Source organism: Brachycentrus maculatus, unplaced genomic scaffold (assembly GCF_059751285.1).
Source record: "Brachycentrus maculatus isolate JH-2025_06_01 unplaced genomic scaffold, ASM5975128v1 h1tg000050l, whole genome shotgun sequence".
NCBI classification, from domain to species: Eukaryota; Metazoa; Arthropoda; class Insecta; order Trichoptera; family Brachycentridae; genus Brachycentrus; species Brachycentrus maculatus.
This window is the reverse complement of record NW_028280804.1, coordinates 1,607,492-1,630,599: the sequence shown is the minus strand read 5'-3', so window position 1 is coordinate 1,630,599 and position 23,108 is coordinate 1,607,492. Positions and strand designations below refer to the sequence as shown.

The window sequence follows — 23,108 nt, the reverse complement described above, 5'->3', positions numbered from 1 at the left end:
GATTGTGTAGTGGACAAGTCGGATAATTGAATGTCTGTACCAAGTTTCGAGCGACTACAGCATACGCACAGTGCTAATCTTATACGCCCTTTGATCGGGAAATTTATTCCAGCAGGATGGATTAATTACCGCTTTACCGTTGCTGCTTCCCTGGTCCATTTTCGCACGTAAGTGGTGCATAGGGCCATCGAGCCGACGCGGTGCCAACTCGATCGTGACTAAATTAGGTGGAATATGTTTGATAACTAACTAACCATCACGCCGCTTCCCCGCAGGGGTAGACAGAGAGAATAGAACGCCACACCACTCTGTCTTTGCAAACATTTTTCGCCTCTTCCACGTTCATGCATCTCCTCATACATACCCGCCGATTGTTACGACTCCTAACCTGACCACTTTCAAGTATTTGGCATACCTGATCGTGCAATGTTTTTCTCGGTCTTCCTCTGCTCTTTTTTCCACTTACATTCGCCTCATAAATTTGTTTTACCGTTCTTTCCTCACTCATTCGTTCTACATGTCCAAACCATCTCAACACACCTTTCTTAATAAATATATTTGATAAGGTGAATTAAGTGAAGGAGTCCGATGTGAAGGTTATTACCGGAGGGAATAGTAGACACAACATTTTAAGTGTGTCCTAATATTTGTTCACGAATTGAAAATCATATTTTCAGGCGTTTCCCAGTACGTAAAAAAATCCGGATCTTGCATACAAATAAAAGGGTCTCTGCTAAATAAAAGCTTTTCTCGATTCAACAGGCTGAGATGGCTGTTGTGAACTCATATGTACTGTGTCATGAGATTGATCAATATGTGTCGGGTTGTGGTCCCGTGGTTAGTGTCGCGGACTCTTGAGTCAAAGTTTCTCTATTCGAACCCACTCTACCACAATTTGATGCCTATTTCTAATAATGAGCCGCTACGGCTCACAGAAATAGTATGAAATTGAAGTATTTTTGTAAATGATAAAAAAAAAAACAAAAAAAAAAAATTTTTATTTTAATAAAATAAAAATATCTAGGAGTTCCAAAAATTCGAGTAGTGTGATTGTCAATCATGGGTGGAATGGTGAATGTTGCACGTGTGTAAAGTGATCACTCAGCTCTGTAAATGCCCAGACGTCCATATTCTTCTTCATCTATTTTAAGATGTCAAAATGGAAAAAAACATATACTATTTATAATATAATAAAGGAAAAGGAGAATAGTACGAGCATTAACTTGTGTTAGGTTCTTTTTTTTGACATCTCATCAAAGATGAAGAAGAATATGGAAGTCTGGGCATTTACGGGGCTGACGACCGTCATAGGCTAGTTTAAGTGATCACTTTACACACGTGTAACATTCACCAATTCTACCCATTATTGACAACCACACTACTCAAATTCTTGGAAGTACTATATATATGAACCAATTTAGAAACATTGTTCTTTAATCACTAGAACTTCACTAGAGGCATCTATTGGTGAGATGCAAAGAAGCTTTTTACTAAGCAGAAACTCTTGTATTAGTATGTGAGGTCTAAATCCTGGATATCAATCACACACATGAGAAACGCCAGAAAATACCATTTTCATTTATATTATTTAAGCTTATAATTTGACCAGATAATTTATTTACAACATTTTGAGTGTGTCCAAATACTTGTTCACAAAATCTGTGTTAGTTTCATAGTGCCAATACGTATGAGTCCCTTCAGGATAAACGTATCAATAAAAATGCACGTAACAAGAAGCTCTTTCCAAGTATACCCTACTCGACTTATATTTCCTGTTGAAATTTGAAAGCTAACTTAAAATTTGACTCAAATCTTCCTGTATTTCCGAGATTAGGTCAGACAGTTATGGTCCAAATCACCCCATTTAAGTAAAAACAAAAATCAATGTTTTTGAACGGACGTCAGTCTTATATAAGTATAGTATTTATATAATAGTATTTTTAATCGCAGTTTCATTTACACCATAGCCCATGCGATACCAGTGAACGCTATTTTTTGCAAGTTTACCAAATGAACGTTACAGTTAAATAAATCGCAGGGGTGAGGAAGGGGGTGACACGGAAAAGCGACGCCACATTGATTGACGTCCCGTTTGTATGTCGGGAAAACAAAATAGCAAAACGATATTCGAAATTAATTTGGACCAATTTGAACGCGCCGCCCACGGCAGCGGGTGATCCTATCCGGGTAGCAGAAGAGCGAGGAGTGCGCGTGACAACAGCACAATGGCGGCCAATTAGGCGCGGCACACCTCCGTCCCGCCCCGCCGCGCCCGCCGCCCGCCGCCGTCCTGCCACCCTGGTACCTCCGCGTCGTAAAATTACAATTCTAACCCTCGGCCACTTGCAAGGGAGGGGTTAGTTAGTACTACGCTGTCGGATATTACGGAAATTTATTGTTGACGCTTCAATAAGAGGAACTTTACTTTACACAACACTTTTTGACTGAATACCTTTTTATTATTTTGAAATCACGAATGTCGACAGCTTAGAAAGGAAGGCTGGCAACTGTAAGATTCATTAGGATTTTTCTATCAAAGTCAGCTTTCTATAAGGGACCATAAGACGTAATTAAGCGATATTCATTTTAAAATAGTTAACCGTTAAACTTAGTTTTCAGAGCAGAAACTCTTATTCGCATCCATATGGTGTATAGGGCACCGAATCGGATTTACACGGTATTAAATTAATTGTTGTAGTCCTGCGCCCCAAAACTATGAGAAGACGAATATATTTAAAGGGATACAAATGACACAAGTAAAGGAGTTCAGAGTGAAGACATTATTTTTATATAATAGGGAAGGGAAATGGAGATAGAATGTCATGTAGGAAATAGAGAATAGCAATGGGAAGGTCACTCGGGAATGCATAATATGTAACATGAACATTCCTTTTTTTAACAAATGATAAATATTTGTGTATTTATTATTTACACAAATATCTCAATTTCATAATGTGGTATATTCCTAAACCTGAGCGGCTCACTATTTTTTTAAAAAAGGTCTCATATTGTGGTAAAGTGGGATCGAACTCGGAGTCCGCGACACTAACCACGGGACCACAACTCTTCAACAAAATATGAAAACTTTTATAAAATATTCATGAAACATGACGATTATAAATGAAACGACACAAAAATTGTCGAATACCTACTGAATTATTTGCACGATTTCAATTTAAAATGACAAAATTTGACATGTTTACAGTGTATAAGCGAAGATTTCCTGAAGGAACATGACACTGGAATCTAATTTCCAGCCGGTAAACATACATTTCCCACAATAAAAACACGTCGTTATCAGGAGGACAGGAGGGGCGGCAGTTGACAGACACAAAGGGTTTCCGCGCGCTCACAATGGGCACCGTGTTTGGGCGTTTATTTCCCGGAAAATCCGACGGGGTAGGATTTGTCGCTAGCGACTCGCGAAAGGGGTGATCGGTGCGCGAAGCACCATAAACCTCAACATGAATGGGTGATTAATGATTACATCATATTCAAAAGTAGAAACTGAATTTGTATTTGGGGATGTGAATTGCCAAATTATAATTCTCCAATCTTTCTGTGATATTCAAGATAAAATAAATATTCTATGAACTATTTATTTATTTAAACTTTATGACTTCTTACAGAAAAGAAATAAGTACCTTCTACATTGGGGAGCTTATTGCTAAAAAGGAATATCATCATATAATCAACGCAATTATCAAATTGTTTATATACGTTTTTACCGTAATAAACACATTTGTGTAGGGTAGTGGTCCCGCGGTTAGTGTCGCTGACTCTTGAGTCAGAGTTTCTCGGTTCGAACCCACTCTACCACAATTTGATACCTATTTCTTATAACGAGCCGCTTGTGCTCACAGAAAAAGCATGAAATTGAAGTATTTATGTAAATAATAAAACACACAAATATGTCTCTTTAAAAATAAATAAATAATAAAGTTTTCAAAAAAGCATTTGAGGTCGATTTCACCTCAATGGCAGCGCCATCTGTTGACCAACAACTAACGAAATACCAAAGATTGCTCATGGCGGACACAATCCTTCTAAATGGCTACCGTCACTTACCGTTTTTTTAGGTGGGGGTCTAGACAAAATTTTATGTTACACAACCACGCAGGGGTTGAAAACCATGATTTAATATTTTAATAAAATCTGACAAAATTAATTTAAATTGAATCAATTTAAGTGGTGTATACTAATAATAATTACATTAAAGTTTTCGTCAAGGTTTTAAGTTTCATTTTATATTAGAAATGGATTTTTGTATGTAAATTTAAATAATTATTTTTTATAGTGGGATTATTATTTACCATGGTACATACTGGCATTAGTTAACATACTGAGAGACGCCTAAAAACATTATTTTAAATTTTAATACAGCTTATAATTTGACCAAATTATTTTATTCACTACATCGGGACAGACCCGTAAAAGTTGTGCATATTCCCTTTCGTGAATGGATTTGCACAGCCTTCCCCGAGGCAAGGAATGGAAATAGATTCGATTAGGGGCCGGTGACAAAATAACCTTAATTCAATTTTCCCCCGGCTGACTCTGCTTTGCGAGCAACAACTGTTTATGTAATGTGACTGTCACTAGACGGGGTGAGGGAAGGTCTACGCAAACAAATTAACTCTAGGGATGGGTACCTATAGCCTACAACACTGCCATTCAGCGACTGAAGCGCAGTGAGAGCGTGTTGTAGAATAGAAAAACTCAAAAATAATCCCAATATCATCGCTTTACACTTGTATATAGTGATAACATTGGGATGATTTTTTTTTTACATTTAGAGCTCTTCAAAATACTTAGTACAGGGATAGCGAACCTATGGCACGCGTGCAGGTGGCAGGCGAGACGATTTCAATCTTAAAAGGGTAAAATTTAAGGCACTTCTTCAATATTTCGTGCACAATTGGTGAAATCAATTTGAAATAGTCTTGAATTTTGTACCTTATGTAGCTTAGTTTCATTTCACTTTCAATTTTTACTTTTTTTTTATTTCATTACTTTTAATTGTTATTACTCTTTTTTACAACCAAATTTCTATTTTTTATATATGTATTTAACCTGCGCCTTTATTTGTTTCTATTAGTTTGTTGTGTTCTCATCTAATTGATGAAAAACATTCAAACAATTTGTATTGCACTGTATTTCATTTCTTGTAATGTGATTATCATTGTCTGTGAAAGACATAAAATCCGCACTTCTCTTCTTTGTAATAGTTATTACTATAATAGAAATAAATGTATATCCTTTGCAGTTTGTTTTTTATTCAATTTTGAAATCCAAATTCTGCCACCGGACACCCTTATTACCATTATTTTTTTAATCTATTGTTACACGTCTTTCGATCACAATAGATTTTAATAAATAGTGGTATTTACCAAGTAAAATTAAAATTGAAAATGGATAGATATAACTACTGAAATAAAAAACTAGCCGCTAAGCTTGCCGTGAGAATTGGCCTATAACACATCGCTCACTCCTTTCAACAACATCATATCGCTCACTCCTTTCAAGAACGTCATAAATCAAAAAACTTCATTTTTCAGGAGAACGTTTTTAAAGTTTAAAAATATAATACAATGTATTAAAAATAATTATCAAGCCACTTATTGAACTTTTTTCTGTGAAACAGATCTTTTTAGGTGAAACCTGAAGGTTTTTTCTCCATTTGAAAAATATTTAATAAATTTTAAAAAATAATTAAACAATACCTTTTCTTCAAAATGCAAAAACAACACTTTCTGGCCTGTAGCGGGTAAATATTAAGTTAAAAATATGCCGCTTTTGCAGGGATATAGTGCATTTTCTGAGCATTCCGAAAACATGCACAACTCAAAATTGTCGATTTTTGATTTATGACGTTCTTGAAAGGAGTGAGCGATATATAAAAAAACATGATTTTTCAGGAGATCGTTTTTAAAGTTTAAAAATATAAAAAAATGAATTAACAATAAATATCAAGCCACTTCTTGAACTTTTTACTGTGCAACAGATTTTTTTAGGTAAAACCTGAATGTTTTTCTCCATTTGAAAATATTAAGTATATTTAAAAAAATAATTAAACAATACCTTTTCTTCAAAATGCAAAAACAACACTTTCTGCCCTACAGCGGGTAAATATTAAGTTAAAAATATTCCGCTATTGCTGGGACATAGTACATTTTCTGGGCATTCCAAAAACATGCACAACTGAAAATTGCCGATTTTTGATATATGACGTTGTTGAAAGGAGTGAACGACATACAAGACATCTAGCACATTGAACGAACGTGTCACCTCTGTACGTCCGACTGACGTCGTCAAAAATGTAATTGCGACAACTCAGCAAGTTGTAGTGCCAATTTGGTGTGAATGAGGATGTATTTATTCGGGAATAGTTCTTTACTCCCCCTATGATCCAATCAGCCTCCGGCTAGTTGACTACCCGACACTGACTACACAACGAGCCGGTGCTCACCGACACCATAATTCGTTTATTAGTTTGCTTATTTTATCCTTTATAATTGGCGAACGGAACCAAATCACCTAAGCAGGTCTCATCGAAGAATAAATTCAACATTTTGAGTGTGTCCAAACACTCCCAAATCTGGATTATCTCAAATTATAGAAGTTATTGTTCATATTTCAACATAGTTGAAGAACTATATTCTTCATCTATGCTGATATGTCAAAAAATAATATGAAAAATAACTTCCAATTGGAGATTATCCAGATTTGTGAACAAGTATTTGGACACACTCAAAATGTGGAAAATAAATTAACTATTTAAAGCTAAAATAATAAAATGAAAAGGATATATTTTAGCGTTTCTCGTGTATGTGATTATAATCCAGGATTCAGACTTCACATACAAATAAAACAGTTTCTGCTCAATAAAAAGCTTCTTTCATCTCACCATGTCTCTAGTAAAATTCAAGTGATTCAAGCACTATGTTTCGAAATTGGATCATATATATAGAACATCCAAGAATTTGAGTAGTGTGGTTGTCAATCACGGGTAGAATTGGTGAATGTTACACGTGTGTAAAGTGATCACCTAAACCAGTCTATGACGGTCGTCAGCCCCGTAAATGCCCAGATTTCCATATTCTTCTTCATCTATGTTAAGCAACTAAGTCAGTTAGTTTACTGCATTGAAGTGAAAAACACACAAAAGCCACACTCAAAGTGCATTCGGATATCAGGGGCACAGCAGGTCGGAGGAGAGAAACCAATAACCGAATTGGCATAACGCGGGGGTGATTCTACTGGTACATCTTCACGCACGGAAGGAACCTTTTGACTCGTAATTTCAACATAGGGTGTATGGAAAAAATGATTGGAGTTTTTTTTATAAATTAATTTCAGTTACGATCACCACATCAAAATTTCCGATAAATTAAAAAAATACTTGAAAATTGTCGTTAAAAAAAAAGAAATTGAGGTAATGTTTATTTTATAGGTCTCTATAGGATTTTATATGAAGATAAATTTAGTTTGATAGTAGTCAACGACGTGTTATGTATGTGTATATGTGTGTGTGTGTGTGTGTGTGTGTGTGTGTGTGTGTGTGTGTGTGTGTGTGTGTGTTTGTATGATCCTCGTACATTTTAGGTAACAATAATTTTTACTGTCCGCATTTGAATATGATTTAATTAATGTAGATCGAAGAGTTTATTTTATATTTTCATTCATGTCCGTTTTTTTTTCTTCTCTCTCTATCTCCTATTATATCGTTTATTTATTGTTATCACATACAATGTATTATGTTTGTTACAGACAAAATCTCTCGTAAACGAGAAGAGGCTTTAAAAGAATAGTCAACGACGTATATTTTAATTTTCGTGACATTTGTGTTGTCTTTCGAGTTGCCAAGGATAAACTTTGTTTTCAAATTACTTTTATGAAGTACCTACATAACGAATTCTCAGTTGAAATCTCGAAAGACTTTAAAATTGTTTATTCTCGAGATCCCATCACGCATAACGATCTGTAAAAAGAACGGAGAATCCTTGATGGAACAAATCTTTACTCGTCTGAAATGTCTGAAGTTCGGGAGGTGTATGTGTTCGTATCGCACGGGGACTAATTACCGAATAATAATTTGTTTGTCGTCTCGCTAATTGATCGCATTGTGACGGGTGACAGGCGCACAAAGCCGGCGAGAGGTCGCGTGCCTACATATTTATACTGTCGTTATTGTGAAGCGAGACAATGCGCGCGCGGAGAGTACCTTCCCGCCTTCCTCCGGAGTAGAATCAATGGAGTGGGCGGGAGGATTGTTTAAAATGTTTAATGACGCACGTAACCAGCTCTCTTGCATGCCTTCCTGGTACCCTCTGATAGCAATACAGAAGAATAACAAGCAAAAGTTGATCTATTAATTTACTTAGATATTTAATTTAATTTACTAATTTCTTGAATGTTTTCCCCAGATACTTTGTGGTACATTTTATTTTATCTTTATAAAATTAATAGACTTTGTTTTCACCACTTTTTTTATTAATATAATTCAACCTACCGGTTTCAACAACACATTGTCATCACCAGGGTTTATTTTAAATATATATAAAAAAAACATTAAAAATATTATAATACTTTCACAAAAAAAAAAAACTTCCACACACTCCATAAAAATCCTAGGATTTAGGATTTTTATGGAATGTGTGGAAGTTTTTTTTTGTGAAAGTATTCTAATATTTTTAATGTTTTTTTTATATATTTAAAATAAACCCTGATGATGACAATGTGTTGTTGAAACCGGTAGGTTGAATTATATGAATAAATAAAAAAAAGTGGTAAAAACAAAGTCTATTAATTTTATAAAGAAGATTATAATAATTTTAGTAAATTAAATTAAATCAACGTTTTTGTTTTTATTTTCTAATGTTACCTAACAATATTCTTACTGTTGTGAATATCAGTGTCTATTTTTTTTAATTCGCACGTTTTTTTAAATAGCAGTTATCAAAACTGTCATTTAGGTTTAATATTTTTTCACGAAAAGCAATTTTTTTGAATGTATGGAACCGTTTGTGCGCTAAAATTACACATCGTACACCTAGAAGGCCAAATTTCCAATTTACAAAATTTGGTAAAAACTGTTATTAGCCTGAACGGCTCCTAGATCCAAAAATACGACGGGCAGGACTGATCACCTTGCCTGGATATAACAATCCTGTGCCCTGTGCACCATCTGCACACAGATAGGGTCGGCCTAAAATTGTTATTAGCCTGAACAGCTCCTAGATCCAAAAATACGACGGGCAGGACTGATCACCATGCCTGGATATAACAATCCGGTGCCCTTTGCACCATCTGCACACAGATAGGGTCGGCCTAAACTTGTTATTAGCCTGAACAGCTCCTAGATCCAAAAATACGACGGGCAGGCCTGATTACCAAGCCTTGATATAACAAAGAACCGGTGCCCTATGCACCATCTGCACACAGATAGGGTCGGCCTAAACTTGTTATTAGCCTGAACACCTCCTAGATCCATAATACGACGGGCAGGACTTATAACCAAGCCTTGATATAACAACCATCCGGTGCCCTTTGCACCATCTGCACACAGATAGGGTCGGCCTAAAATTGTCATTAGCCTGAACAGCTCCTAGATCCAAAAATACGACGGGCAGGACTGATTACCAAGCCATGATATAACAACCATCCGGTGCCCTTTGCACCATCTGGATACGGAAAGGGTCGGCCCGCATCCGATATAACAATTTGGCTGCAAGATCGCTGACGCGAGTGAACCGGTTTGATTTGCGTCGAGTGCTCCCACTCGGCCCCTCGGCCGTCAATCAGCCGACACAAGAGGTCGGACTTCCGATATTATTATTAAATAAATTCCCCGCACTTTTTACTTCCGACACGCGACCCTCCCTCCCATAGGCAGTCGCTAAGCCCGAACCCATTTGGAACTGAGATTCGTTCATTATAAAGTTATTAATTAAAATTACTTATAACTTATGACCCTTATCCGCACCCAATGGTGCATAGGGCACTGCATCGAATTGACGCAGTGTTATCTTGATCATTACTTACATGAAGGCAAGGTGATCACTCTTGCGCTTCAGGAACCAGTCCAGGGTAATATTAAATAAATATTACAGTGTAAAATCCCTAATATTTATTATCACACACCTCTGGGAATCGAACCCGGGACCTCCAGCACGGTAGCTAAAGACGCTGACCATTACACCACGGGGGCGGACATTCAAATGACAGCATTTGTAAAATGTAATTTGAAAATATGATTTTAATAATAGTCCCATTTTCATAATTATAAAGTTATTTATTAATTAAAATCATAACCTTTATAACATGTAATTTGAAAATATGATTTCAAATGACGTCCCCTCTGCATATATCGCTCACTCCTTTCAACAACGTCATATATATATAAAAAATTGTCAATTTTCAGTTCTGCGTGTTTTTGAAAAGCCCAGAAAATGTACTATATCCCAGCAAAATCCGCATATTTTTAACTTAATATTTACCTGCTACAAGGCAGAAAGTGTTTTTTTTTTGCATTATGAAGAAAAGGTATTGTTTTATTATTTTATTTTAAAAATAAACCTACTAAATATTTTTCAAATGGAGAAAAAACCTTCAGGTTTTACCTAAAAATATCTGTTCCACAGTAAAAAGTTCAATTAGTGGCTTGATATAATATATTTTCAATTTTTAATACATTTTTATTATATTCTTAAACTTTTAAAACGATCTCCTGAAAAATCAAGTTTTTAAAAATATGACGTTGTTGAAAGGAGTGAGCGATATAAGGGAAGGAGAGATAATTTTGTGACGGTCCAAATTCGAGATACCATCTTTGACTAGGATGAAACCCGCCGTGGTTTCGTATTTATTGATCATTTGTTTTTATTAATGATACAATTAATTATAGAAAGCAACGAAGACATAGTGAGTAGGATCAAGTAAGGAGTCGAGAGGGGGAGAAAAAGATATACATATTGTGATTTTTTAGGTTCGAGCCCACTTTGACACAAGAGAACACTTTGAGAATACAAGTTGACAACTTGATTTCTAGTTTTGATGACGAGACGCTTAGCCTTAAAAAAAATACAGTAGAATTTAAATATTTTTGTATATAATAAAAACACATTATTCAAAAAAAATATTTTACAAAAAAAACACATAAAAAAACAAAATAGTTAATGAAATCAGTAACTGAAAAAAAAATTATAAAAAAAACTTTTTTTTGTCATCGCAGTTTTATTTTGAATTTAATGGAAAATATATTTTTAAATACTTAATTTTTATTTTATTTTAAATCATCAATACTTCCATATGAAAGCATCATTGTTGAGACCAGATATATATATTTTTTATTTTGTATATTTTTTCATAGATTTTATACACATATACCTTTTTTAATATGGCTTTTTTTAAATATATCTTTTTTTAAAAAAAAAATTTTAACCCTTATCCGCACCCCAATGGTGCACAGGGCACTGCGTCATATAAACGCAGTGTTATCTTGATCGTTTACACATGAAGGAAAGGTGATCAGCCCTCCGCTTCAGGTACCAGTCCAGGGTAATATTGAATAAATATGACAATGAAAAAATCACTAATATTTATTTTACCCCCCTTGGGAATCGAATCCGGGACCTCCAGAATGGTAGCCGAGCGTGCTGACCATTACACTACGGAGGCGGACATATATCATAAATATATCTTTTACATACTCATAATTTGAAACTTACAATTCCAATTGTATCACAATTATATCAACAAAAAAAATATTATTATAGCATTCTCCATAAAATGGTAATCAAAAGTGTTCTTTCAATCAGGAATAAAATTTGCAATTCCTATGGAAATGCACAAATAGTAAGTCATGACAATAATAATAAAATAAGACTTACCCCCTATGTTGGCTGGAGGTTGCACATTCCCGTACATTCGGTTCTGCTGCGTGTGGTGACCCAACATCCTATGTCCGCCTCGGCCCAGAGATGCTTGGCGGTTGTACGGCGCCATACCTGGTGCAAAATATAAATTATACTTAAAATGCGGGCAAGTTTTCTGAAATACAAATATATGCCCGCCGTAAACAATGTGCTAATAGTGATCGTGATAGAAATCAAACCCAGGACCTCGTGTTAAGTAATGAAGTGATCTAACGACTTCACTTTTATTTCGCTACCACTATCCACACCCGGTCTGCCTCAGATGTGTGATGGTCAGCACACTCGGCTACTGTACTGGAGGTCTCGGGTTCCATTCCCAGGGGGTGTCAAATAAATATAAGTGATTTTTTACACTAATACTTATTCAACATTACCCTGACCTGAAGCGGAGGGCTGATCATCTTTCCTTCATGTGTTAATGATCAAGATAACACTGTGTTTAAATGATGCAGTGCCCTATGCGCCATCGGGTGCAGATGAAGGTTTGAAGATTTGGATTGGATCAACGCGGTGTTATCTTCCCACTAGATATTTAAAAAAATTAGGAGTTCAGGATAAAGAACATTTCAGCAATATGGGGAAGTAAACAGATATGAAATATCTGTTTCCTTCCCCATATTGAAAACACTGAAAAAGGTTCTAATTAACCCTTACCGGTCCAATAGCGAATCTCATTTGCCATAGATTTTTTCCTCGTAGGTCCCATGTCAAATGTCATTCGACATATTTTTATTCATTAGTTAAAATACAAACTCACATTTTTTTCACTCGTATCTATTACAACAGTATGCGGAGTAGAGGACAAATGAATTTTTACCCATTGGAATGAATAACTGTCTAGGAACCTGTTTTTTGTTTTTTTGGTTAAGGAGAACAAGTAGCAAAAAAAGACAGACATACCAATCTGAGGCTTGTAATTTCTGTTCTCTTGGTGGGAGAGGTCTCCGGGCTTCAGTACCCTGGCGGGCTCCACAGCCCCGCTCAGGCGGATTGCCGGGAATATGAAATCATCAGGGTATGCGACGTCGCTGTACTGTACACACAACACACGGTTGTCAGTAATGTAAGGCAGTCCAGGAACTGGTGAATTCAATTGCCTAAAAGAAAAATCACAATCTTACTGGGAGAAAGAGCTCAAGCTATAGTAGTCATAGTTATTAATCGATTCGGCAGTCACTTTGTTGTTTGTATCTATCCATTTTATCTAGTAAAACAAATACTTTTTTATTTTTTTATTATAACCGTATAAAAAAAAAGTGACTATCCAAAATCAGAGGGTTTACTTTAAAAAAAATATATGTTCACATATTTTTACTTGTTTAGTTATTGCCTCATAGCCATGGCTTGCCAATGTACAAGTCGCTCACTCCTTTCAAGAACGTCATAAATAAAAAATCGACGATTTTCAGTTGTACATGTTTTCAGAATGCCCAGAAAATGTACTATATCCCAGCAAAAGAGGCATATTTTTAACTTAATATTTACCTGCTACAGGGCAGAAAGTGTTGTTTTTGCATTTTGAAGAAAAGGTATTGTTTAAGTATTTTTTTAAAACTTTATATTTACCCGCTACAGGGCAAAAAAAGTTGTTTTTGCATTTTGAAGAAAAGGTATTGTTTAATTATTTTTTTAAATATACTAAATGTTTTTCAAATGCAGAAAAAACCTTCAGGTTTTACCTAAAAAGATCTGTTGAACATTAAAAAGTTTAATAAGTGGCTTGATATTTATTTTTAATGCATTGTATTATATTTTTAAACTTTAAAAACGTTCTCCTGAAAAATCAAGTTTTTTGATTTATGACGTTCTTGAAAGGAGTGAGCGATGTATGTTTGATGAATAAATACATATTACAGTATAACGAAAAATGTACATACTATATGAACACTGTTCGGGTTAGTCAATAAAAACAAATTCATAAATATATTTGGCTCGGGCAAATCAAAACATACAAGTTGGAATACGATTTGCCCAAGCAGCACTCGGACACATCAATGCAACACAAACTCCTTGCCCGAGTCACGGTCGGGATAAACTGGCAACTAATTAAAGTACACATAATTGACAAAAAAAAGTTTTATTTCCGGAATGGAGTTAAGACTGATCATCATCAAGTATTTGAATAGGAATTTTATAAAAAAATAATCTTACCCTCCCTCATACACGCAGTCATCAGCAACCATCATGGTTCCTCTCACACCCTCGCAGGAGTAGGGGATTTCCACATCTTTGGTCTTGTTATTGGCCTGGGATACCTCCGTGTACAGATTCTTAATGAGGGCAAAGGAAGGATTGGCTATCCCTACATACAATCGGTCCTTGCCGTGTGAATTACGCAGCTCTGAAAAAACAATAGTATCAAACATCTCCAAATGCACAATGCCTGGATCAAAAGGAGGAAGCAAACAATATGAAATTTATCATTTTTTGACATCTCATCAAAGATTAAGAAGAATATGGAAGTCTGGACATTTATGTTGCTGACAAAAAAAAAAAACTCTTGTAATTGGAGATAATCCAGATTTTGTGAACAAGTATTTTGATACACTCAAAATGTTGTAAATTTAGTTGCTAACATTTAGATTACAATTTCTTGATTTATGTAACTACACCCCCGGCAACACAAATAGCGGAACCCGTAAAAAATAAAACTTTTTAAACACGAGGACATTTATTTATTTTTAACGTTCATCCTAACACATTTTCCAATTTTATGCTTTATATTTTAATTTGAATTTTATAATAATAATAATTTTAATTTTAATTTTATTTTAAACTAAAAAGAAATCACATCCAAATTACGCTTTCAAGTCTATAAAATCTTAAAAATTCATAAGTTGTTTACTGAAATTTCTCAGTGGGACGGAAATTAATATTACATAAGAATAAAATGACAACTAAATAGCTTTTTTCACTTTTCTGACAGAAATGGAAAAAGCTATCCAATATAATCAATACTTTCTTTGACACAATTTGACTTATCTTAATCTATGACACTTAAAATATGTTACATCAAGAAAGGAAACGCATAAGACTTTTTTTATACATAGCCTATAGGAATTTGGATAAACTTACTTTCGGCTTGTGTTAATTGATCCTTATACATTTCAAGCGCTTTGAACAACCTCTTCTCCTCGACAAATGGTAACAGTGCAACTCCCTGCCAGGCAAACTTCTTTCCGTTCAAATCAATTTTAAAATCTTCCGGGTAGAAATCAATAATGGGGGAGCTCTGGAACAAAATTAAGAATATAATGAAAAAAGGTGTCAAAAGATAATATATAAATGTCAAATATGAAGACAACCGCATCTCTACATCTTAAAAAATTCACAAAAGTCACAGAAAAAATTTACTCCTTAATGTTATAGAATGATTTTTGATATCAAGCTGACATGCCCAAAGATAACACTCATTTTTTTCACATGAGTAATAGAGTAAAATTCAACTTTAATGACAACGGTTGGATATTTAAAAGTGCTGATATTTATTGATAGGTAAATGCTCACCGGATCACTCATAAGAGTTGCCCACGACTTGGGTACTAAGTTACCACTCGCTGCGGGGAAAACACTCATCAGCTGTTCCATGGGTTTAATCTGAAATAGAAAGAAAAAATACAGGAACCATTGAAGAAGAGAATACTACTTTTGAAAAAGTATTATTCATCTCATTAATTTATATCCATCCATAATTTATTTAAGTTATATTTAGCAAATATCACTATTTCTTCAAATCTATTGTCATGTTTCGATGCATTCCGAATCATGTTTAGTCACAATAGATTTTAAAAATAATAGTATTCACCAAGTAAAACTTAAATTAAAAATACAATTAATCATTTAATTTGAGTTGTGAAGAATCCCACTATCATTAAATTTAAGAGAGGTGTGTTGAGATGGTTTGGGCACGTGAATCGAATGAGTGAAAAAATAACAGTAAAATAAATTTACGAGGTGATTGATTAAACAGAGGAAGACCCAGGAAAAAACAGAAATACTTGGCCATGGTCAAGGTTAGGAGTTAAAATAATCATGTATGAGAGGATGCATAATGTGGAAGAGGGGAAGATTGTTTGCAAAGACAGATTGGTGTGGCGTTGTATTCTACTCTCCTCATACTTGTAAATTGATAAAGTAAATCTTCGATCTTGAGCTGGTGTTTTCTTTGTTTCCTCTTTATCGCCGTGTACTTCCAGTACCATTAAGCATATAATACATGTGATTGTTGCTATTTAAAACATGATACAATCACAATTTATTATACTCTGTGATCACAAAACTAAGGAAGGATTAAATAGATTCTCACCGGCTTAGTGTTCCTGTCAAACTGTGTGGAGAGTCCGCTGATGTTGACAAAGTCGGATGCAAAGGGGGCATAGTGATAGGGAAAGTACCATTTCCACGAGGCACAACCTTGATAGTAGTAGCGGAGCACCCAGCATAGGCCACGCACATACTGCAACGCCACGTGATACCTGCACATACACATGTGATCTATCGGAAGTTCAACAATTAAATATACTTCAAACCCTTATCTGCACCTGATGGTGCATAAGGCACTGCGTCATATAAATGCAGTCTTATCTTGATCGTTAACACATGACGGAAAGATGATCAACCCACCACTTCAGTTACCAGTTCAGAGTAATACTGAATAAATATTAGATAAAAAAGTCATTTATATTTATTTGACCCCCCCCCCCTGGTAATCCAACCAGACCATTACACTACGGAGGTGAACATCTGATTTTATTACCAAGAACATTCACCTTGTGCATTTGTTTTACAATTTTTTTTAAAGATGATGGATTTCAAATACAGTAGAATCGCGATATAAGTGATCGCGATATATCGAAAAATGACGTATATCGAAAAAAAAAACCGAATTTATTCCCTAAAACTAATTTTTCATACAAAAATGCATTTATATAACGAAATCCCGTTATTATGTATAACAAAATCACTTTTGTCCCGTACGAAAAAGTGCCAATACATTTAAGTAAATTTATAACAAATAAAAAATGTTATGATAAAAATATTTCAAAGCCGCGCCGCCACGGCGCCGCGCGGAAATAAAAAATGTTAAGATAAAATTATTCAAGCCGCGCCGCCGCACCATATGCGGATGGTTTTATGGCGATTTTTAAAAGTAATTCAATACAATATCTCATCAGCTTGAGTAATTAGTAATTAGAGTCAATGAGTCAGTGAAATGATTTACTTTAGCAATAATAATTCTTTAGTTGTGTCGCCTACTTTCAAAATCCGCTAGATCCAGTTTTATAAGATTTTAAAATAAATACTCTATCGGAATGCCAGTTGTGGTTTTTATTGTTCAAAATTTTTAAATACTTGAAAACCCCGCTAAAAAATACTTAAAAACAGCGTTGTATTTCAAATTCCTGAAACTTGCCTTCTGACCCATATCGGTCAATCAGAGAGCGGAGATAGGTCAAAAGTTAAGATGACGTCATTATCGATTTGTGTCTCGTGTTTTTTTTTGAGTACTGAAAAACTTTCCAAAAAAATGGGAAAATTCTCTATTTTAAAATATTTTATATAAAGATAGACAAATCATTGAAACATAAATGTTATCCGGAGAATTTGGATTTTTTTTGTAAAATCGACTTATATGGATCTGGCGGATTTTGAAAGTAGGCGACGTAGTTATAATCTCTCTTCTTATTTCAATGAAATTATTTCTGTAGGCCATAAAAATTCTCAAGTATATTCTCTCCCATAATCAGTCCACCTGCTTATCTCAATGGTAGACAATAATAATTCTCAAATTACAATCCATCTTTTTATCTCAATGAAATGATTCTGTTGACAATAATAATCCTCAAATTGCATCCGTCTTTTATCTACATCGTAAGGGCATTTGTCCACTACACGGAATAATTTTACCGTCCGTTCGACACGTCAGTTTGCGTTTTAAAACGACGATTTTACGATCGAATTTACGCGCAACGTGTTCACGCACCGATCAAGAGCTCCGATCCGAAGAAAGATGGACAAAAGCACAAGCCAATCCAAGCCAATCGTCATTTTAAAACGCTAACTGACGTGCCGGACAGTAAAATTACACGGAATTTCGGGTAGTGGACAAGCGCCCTAAGTGGGGCGTAGTGTCGGGTAAGACAATCTGCACACTATTGGACTAGCGGAGTAACGTGTTACGACGTACGACATGCACGCATACTTACAAAGCACGCCACACGCGCAAACACAGAAACGTTTGTGTATTTTTACGATTTTATGCTAGGATTGGATTCCCGATTTTTTTACAAATTATTTATTTCCGTCGCTGCAAATGAATGACATTATGAATAACATTTACCAGACTCAACATTGCAAAATTGTTTTATTTAAACTTTAAATATGGCCAATAAAAGCAACTAGGAATATTAAATATGACGGACAATTTGGACAAATACGAATTTGTCCGTTTTATACGGATTTTGAAGGAATAAAGAGATCAAACGGAATTTGAAGGATTATAACGGAATTTTAACGGATTTTAGGAAATTTTTAGCGACGGCGAAAAAAAATTCATCGCGTAAATTTTGGAAAAAAATTTTTTTTCGCCGTCTCGTAATTTCGCAATCTCAATATCGAAAACTACTATTTGACGTCTGACAACACTGGCCGTCAGTAGCGCGCAAGCCGTTCTCGTTCTCGGCTTTGGCGGCTACTTGTGATATTATTACTATTATATTTGATGTTATTATTCTCCTTTTTAGATACATATTTACCAGACCCAACATAACAAAATTGTTAAATTTTAACTTTAAATATGGCCAGTAAAAGCAACTATGAATATTTACGTTTTTCCTGTTTTAAAATCACATTCTCATATTGTGTACAAAATACATACGAGTATCATCGATTCCCGCGGCACTTTTATCACCGTAAGGTTAATAAGAAAACTAGTGAAAATATGTAGATATTCAGTTCCCTATGGCCCTCTTCCTCTTTTGTTTGCAGAACTTGCGATCTTTTTGAAAAGCCGCGCAACATTTTTTGCAACGGCGCGCAACATATACATACTAAGTATGATTTAAAAAAATTCGTTATATGTGGGAATTCGTTATTACGAATTAATATTTTTTGGTCCCTTGGATTTCGTTATATCGCGATTCTACTGTATAGCATCATGGCTAATACTTTGGAAGGAGTATAGCGAGACAGGACCCCACAAGATGAACCCCAAGAATTCTACGATGGAGACCTTGGGAGAGCAAAAGAGGTGTCGGTAGACCCCAAAAGAGATGGTCTGACGATATTGTCACTGTGGGGGGTAAAAACTAACTGTAAGCAGCAACCAACCGGAGTAAATGGAAAGAATGGAAAGAGGCCTATATCCAACAGTCGAGGTCAGAGGGCTCGTAAAGAAGAGAGAAGATGGCTAATACTTATGCAAGTCCCGGGGAATGCTGAGCCAACAAATGAGTCCATCCTGAAAGAGCTGGACTCTCAGAATATTTCAGACATGTTATACACTGTACTATATTTATATCACAATGCATTGAAGATTACCTGAACTCTACGTTATCTGCTGCTACATCGAACTTGCTCTCGTAATATCTGTCCTTGAATCCATCTTCCCAAAGTCGGACTTCGTCGTGCGCCTGATCGTCTTCTTCATCAGAATCATTCTTATTATTGCCGTTGTTATCATCAGCCTTCCTTTTCACGCCTCTGTTATTATCATCGTTGGACTGGAAACAATACAAACCAATTTAATTTACAAATTAAAAAAGGGTATTAACACATTGTTGTCGGGCAGTTTTTTCATCAACCCCGACACTAATCAGTTAACTAATCAGGGATGTATACTAATTACAAGTAACTGCAAACCCAATTCTGATCTTTACAATGTTTTTTAGCGTCTCCCACTCTACCAAAAGTAAGCAAATAGAACGCTTAAGGTGGAGACTGACTGGAGCATTTCGTCGAAACGTAACATGTTACGATGCGAGCATTCAGGCAGTCAGTACACCGAGCCGAGCGTACTCCATCCATAGTTTCGGATGCTCGGTGATGCTCGCCGCGAGCGATGTTACGACGTTATGTTACAACGAAATGCTCCGGTCAGTCTCCACCTTTATAAGCGTATCCTGCCCTCTACCAACAGTATGTTAAATACGCTTTTAAGCGTTTCTCGCAAACAATGAGTCAAAAAGTTATTATTATTTTATTGAATAACTCATAGAGCACCATTTTTGTAAAATATTACCTCAAGTGTGATTATTTATATACATACAGCACAGTTATGTGACATTTGATTGGTCGAGACATTTCATTGAGCCGAGCCAATAATGGCCACATGTACTCAGAAACAATGTCTTTGAAGTAATTGTCAACACGGTCCAATGAGTAAGAATGCATTCAAGTTTGAGAGTTAATACTCTCCCTTGTCTAAAAGCCTGCTGTAAATGCATGTTTCTAGACACTAAGCAAGATAATCAAGCCATTCAGATGGGTGTCTTTCAACCTCTAATTATTCAGAGTATGCAATCACAAAATAATATTTATAAAAGGACCTACTTAGTAGTTTATAAATAAAATTTAAACGTCTTGACAGCCACAAGTGCAATATATAAATAAATAAAAACACTATCAAATATTCAGTCAAATTGGCTACGCTGGTGAGGTGGGTGTTAACGAGACATGGAATTGGGTTGGAATGTATTTCGCCATTGGAATGTCTTAAGAGACTGGCACTGCAATTTTCCTTGTGTAAATGCTTTTAAAAAAAAAGCCGCCTCCGTAGTGTAATGGTCAGCGCACTCGGCTACCGTTCTGGAGGTCCCCAAGGGGGGTAAAATAAATATAGAGATTTTTTTTCACTGTCATATTTATTTAATATTACCCTGGACTGGTACCTGAAGCGGAGGGCTGATCACCTTTCCTTAATGTGTAAACGATCAAGGTAACACTGCGTTTATATGACGCAGTGCCCTGTGCACCATTGGGTGCGGATAAGGGTTTAAAAAAAAAAATTAAAAATGCTTTAAGTCCGCCTCCGTGGTGTAATGGTCAGCGTGTTTAGCTACCGTGCTGGAGGTCAAAGGTTCGATTCCCAGGGAGGGTGAAAATAAATATTAGTGATTTTACACTGTAATATTTATTTAATATTACCCTGGACTGGTTCCTGAAGCGCAAGAGTGATCACCATGCCTTCATGTAAGTAATGATCAAGATAACACTGCGTCAATTCGATGCAGTGCCCTATGCACCATTGGGTGCGGATAAGGGTTATAAGTAAATAAAATGCTTTAAAATCTTAAATGTAATAAGGGCTCGTAAAACATAGTAATGCAATACTTACTACAGGCCTCATCATGGCTTCCAGTGGAGACGGCTGATTCTGATGCTGATTAGTGGAAGCATCTGTTTGCATCCCGGCTATACGCATCTTAAATGCCTCGTTCCTTGCGTTGTGCACTGGTCTAGCCTGCCCCAAAGGCTGTAATCAAATTACATGACTTTTAAACTAAACTGTTATTTACAACATTTTGAGTGTGTCCAAATACTTGTTCACAAAATCTGGATTATCTCCAATTACAGGAGTTAAAAAATAATATAAACCGTTATGATCGACCCAACTTGTTAGATGAGCATATTATCGCTTGCGTTCCAAAGTTGCAATTTTTTGTACCGGTATTATTATAAATTTCAATTGTACAAATATGTGGTATGGATATTTTTTTTTTAAAACCCCAAACCCGCACCCCAATGGTGCATAGGGCACTGCGTCATATAAACGCAGTGTTATCTTGATCATTCACACATGAAGGAAAGGTGATCAGCCCTCCGCTTCAGGTACCAGTTCAGGGTAATATTGAATAAATATGACAGTGAAAAAATCACTAATATTTATTTTACCCCCCTTGGGAATCGAACCCGGGACCTCCAGAACGGTAGCCGAGCATGCTGACCATTACACTACGGAGGCGGACCAAAAGGATATTTTACTCGCAGTTAATGGATCAGAATCACTTGTTACCAGATGTCGGTCTCCAAATTCAGCAATCTTATTTTTATGTTGGAATTTTACCATTTGATTTATCTAAAGTCATCAAGTTGATTTTGCAGTATTAACATTTAAGTCCGCCTCCGTAGTATAATGGTCAGCACGGTCGGCTAACGTTCTGGATGTCCCGGGTTCGATTCCCAGGGGGGTGTCAAATAAATATAAGTGATATTTTCACTCAAATATTTATTCAATATTACCCTGGACTGGTAGCTGACCGGAGGACTGATCACCTTTCCTTCATGTGTTGACATTCAAGATAACACTGCGTTTATATGATCCAGTGCCCTATGCACCATTGGGGTGCGGATAAGGGTTTAAATAAACGAAAACATTCAAAAGTAAGTTTAAACATTTTGTTCATATTTCTTTTGTTGTTAAACTTTTCATATATTACTTTCATTTCATTTCCTTTGACAGTAAGAAAAAATAACGGCCCTATTGCAGACCATTATGAATTGCCATGAATTTTTTTTCAGAGATTAGTGATTGATGCCAAAAATTGAAAAAATTATATTAGTCTTTAAAAATTTATTATACAAATAGACAGTTGTTTTGCCTTGTATTATCAAATTGTGTTAAATAATCAAATTGACACAATATTTATGGATGTATAAAAAAAATATCATAAAGGTTTGGCAACAAATGGTTGGCATTTCCACCATTTTTGGCTTTTGCCCTATGAAAGATTAACCAATAAGTCAAGAGTAACAGGAATCAAAACCTGCACCTTTACTCTCTCACCGTTGGCGCAAACTGGGTGTTGTTCAGCATGTTGAAGTTGGGGCGCTGCTGCTGCTGCTGCATCCTCTCCCTCCTCTTCTTGGCCTTGTCCCTGGCCTTGAACATCAGCTCCGTCTGCTGGCGCTTCTTGAATATCTCGTCTTCCGCCAAGCCCAGGTCGGCCATGATCATCTGCACCCTGTCCAGGTTCACATCTCCCGAGTCTGTTAACCAACCCTAAAAAAATGGATTGTTAAAATAAAAGGTACAGCGAAAAACGAAAATATGTTTTACTTTTTTTAAAGTTTTGTACTGACATGTCTTGGCGGAACTGCATTTTATAGAATAAAATATGTAACGACTGGTCTGATGATGTCGGCTATGACGAAACCCAGTTGCTGCTCAAATAA

General features: G+C 35.7%; 1 protein-coding gene across 1 annotated transcript in view; it reads right to left on the bottom strand.

The window, feature by feature from the left end:
• Positions 1–23,108, bottom strand: part of Rat1 (5'-3' exoribonuclease 2 Rat1) — a 53,321-nt gene that overhangs the window by 24,688 nt on the left and 5,525 nt on the right. Inside the window, exons 8-16 of the mRNA XM_088277856.1 lie at positions 22,720–22,935; positions 21,271–21,408; positions 19,476–19,657; positions 16,243–16,411; positions 15,444–15,533; positions 15,012–15,168; positions 14,088–14,277; positions 12,837–13,033; positions 11,892–12,008 (exon numbers count right to left, since the gene is read on the bottom strand). Coding sequence (XP_088133982.1) covers positions 11,892–12,008; positions 12,837–13,033; positions 14,088–14,277; positions 15,012–15,168; positions 15,444–15,533; positions 16,243–16,411; positions 19,476–19,657; positions 21,271–21,408; positions 22,720–22,935 — 1,456 coding nt within the window. The remainder of the gene's footprint in view (positions 1–11,891; positions 12,009–12,836; positions 13,034–14,087; positions 14,278–15,011; positions 15,169–15,443; positions 15,534–16,242; positions 16,412–19,475; positions 19,658–21,270; positions 21,409–22,719; positions 22,936–23,108) is intronic.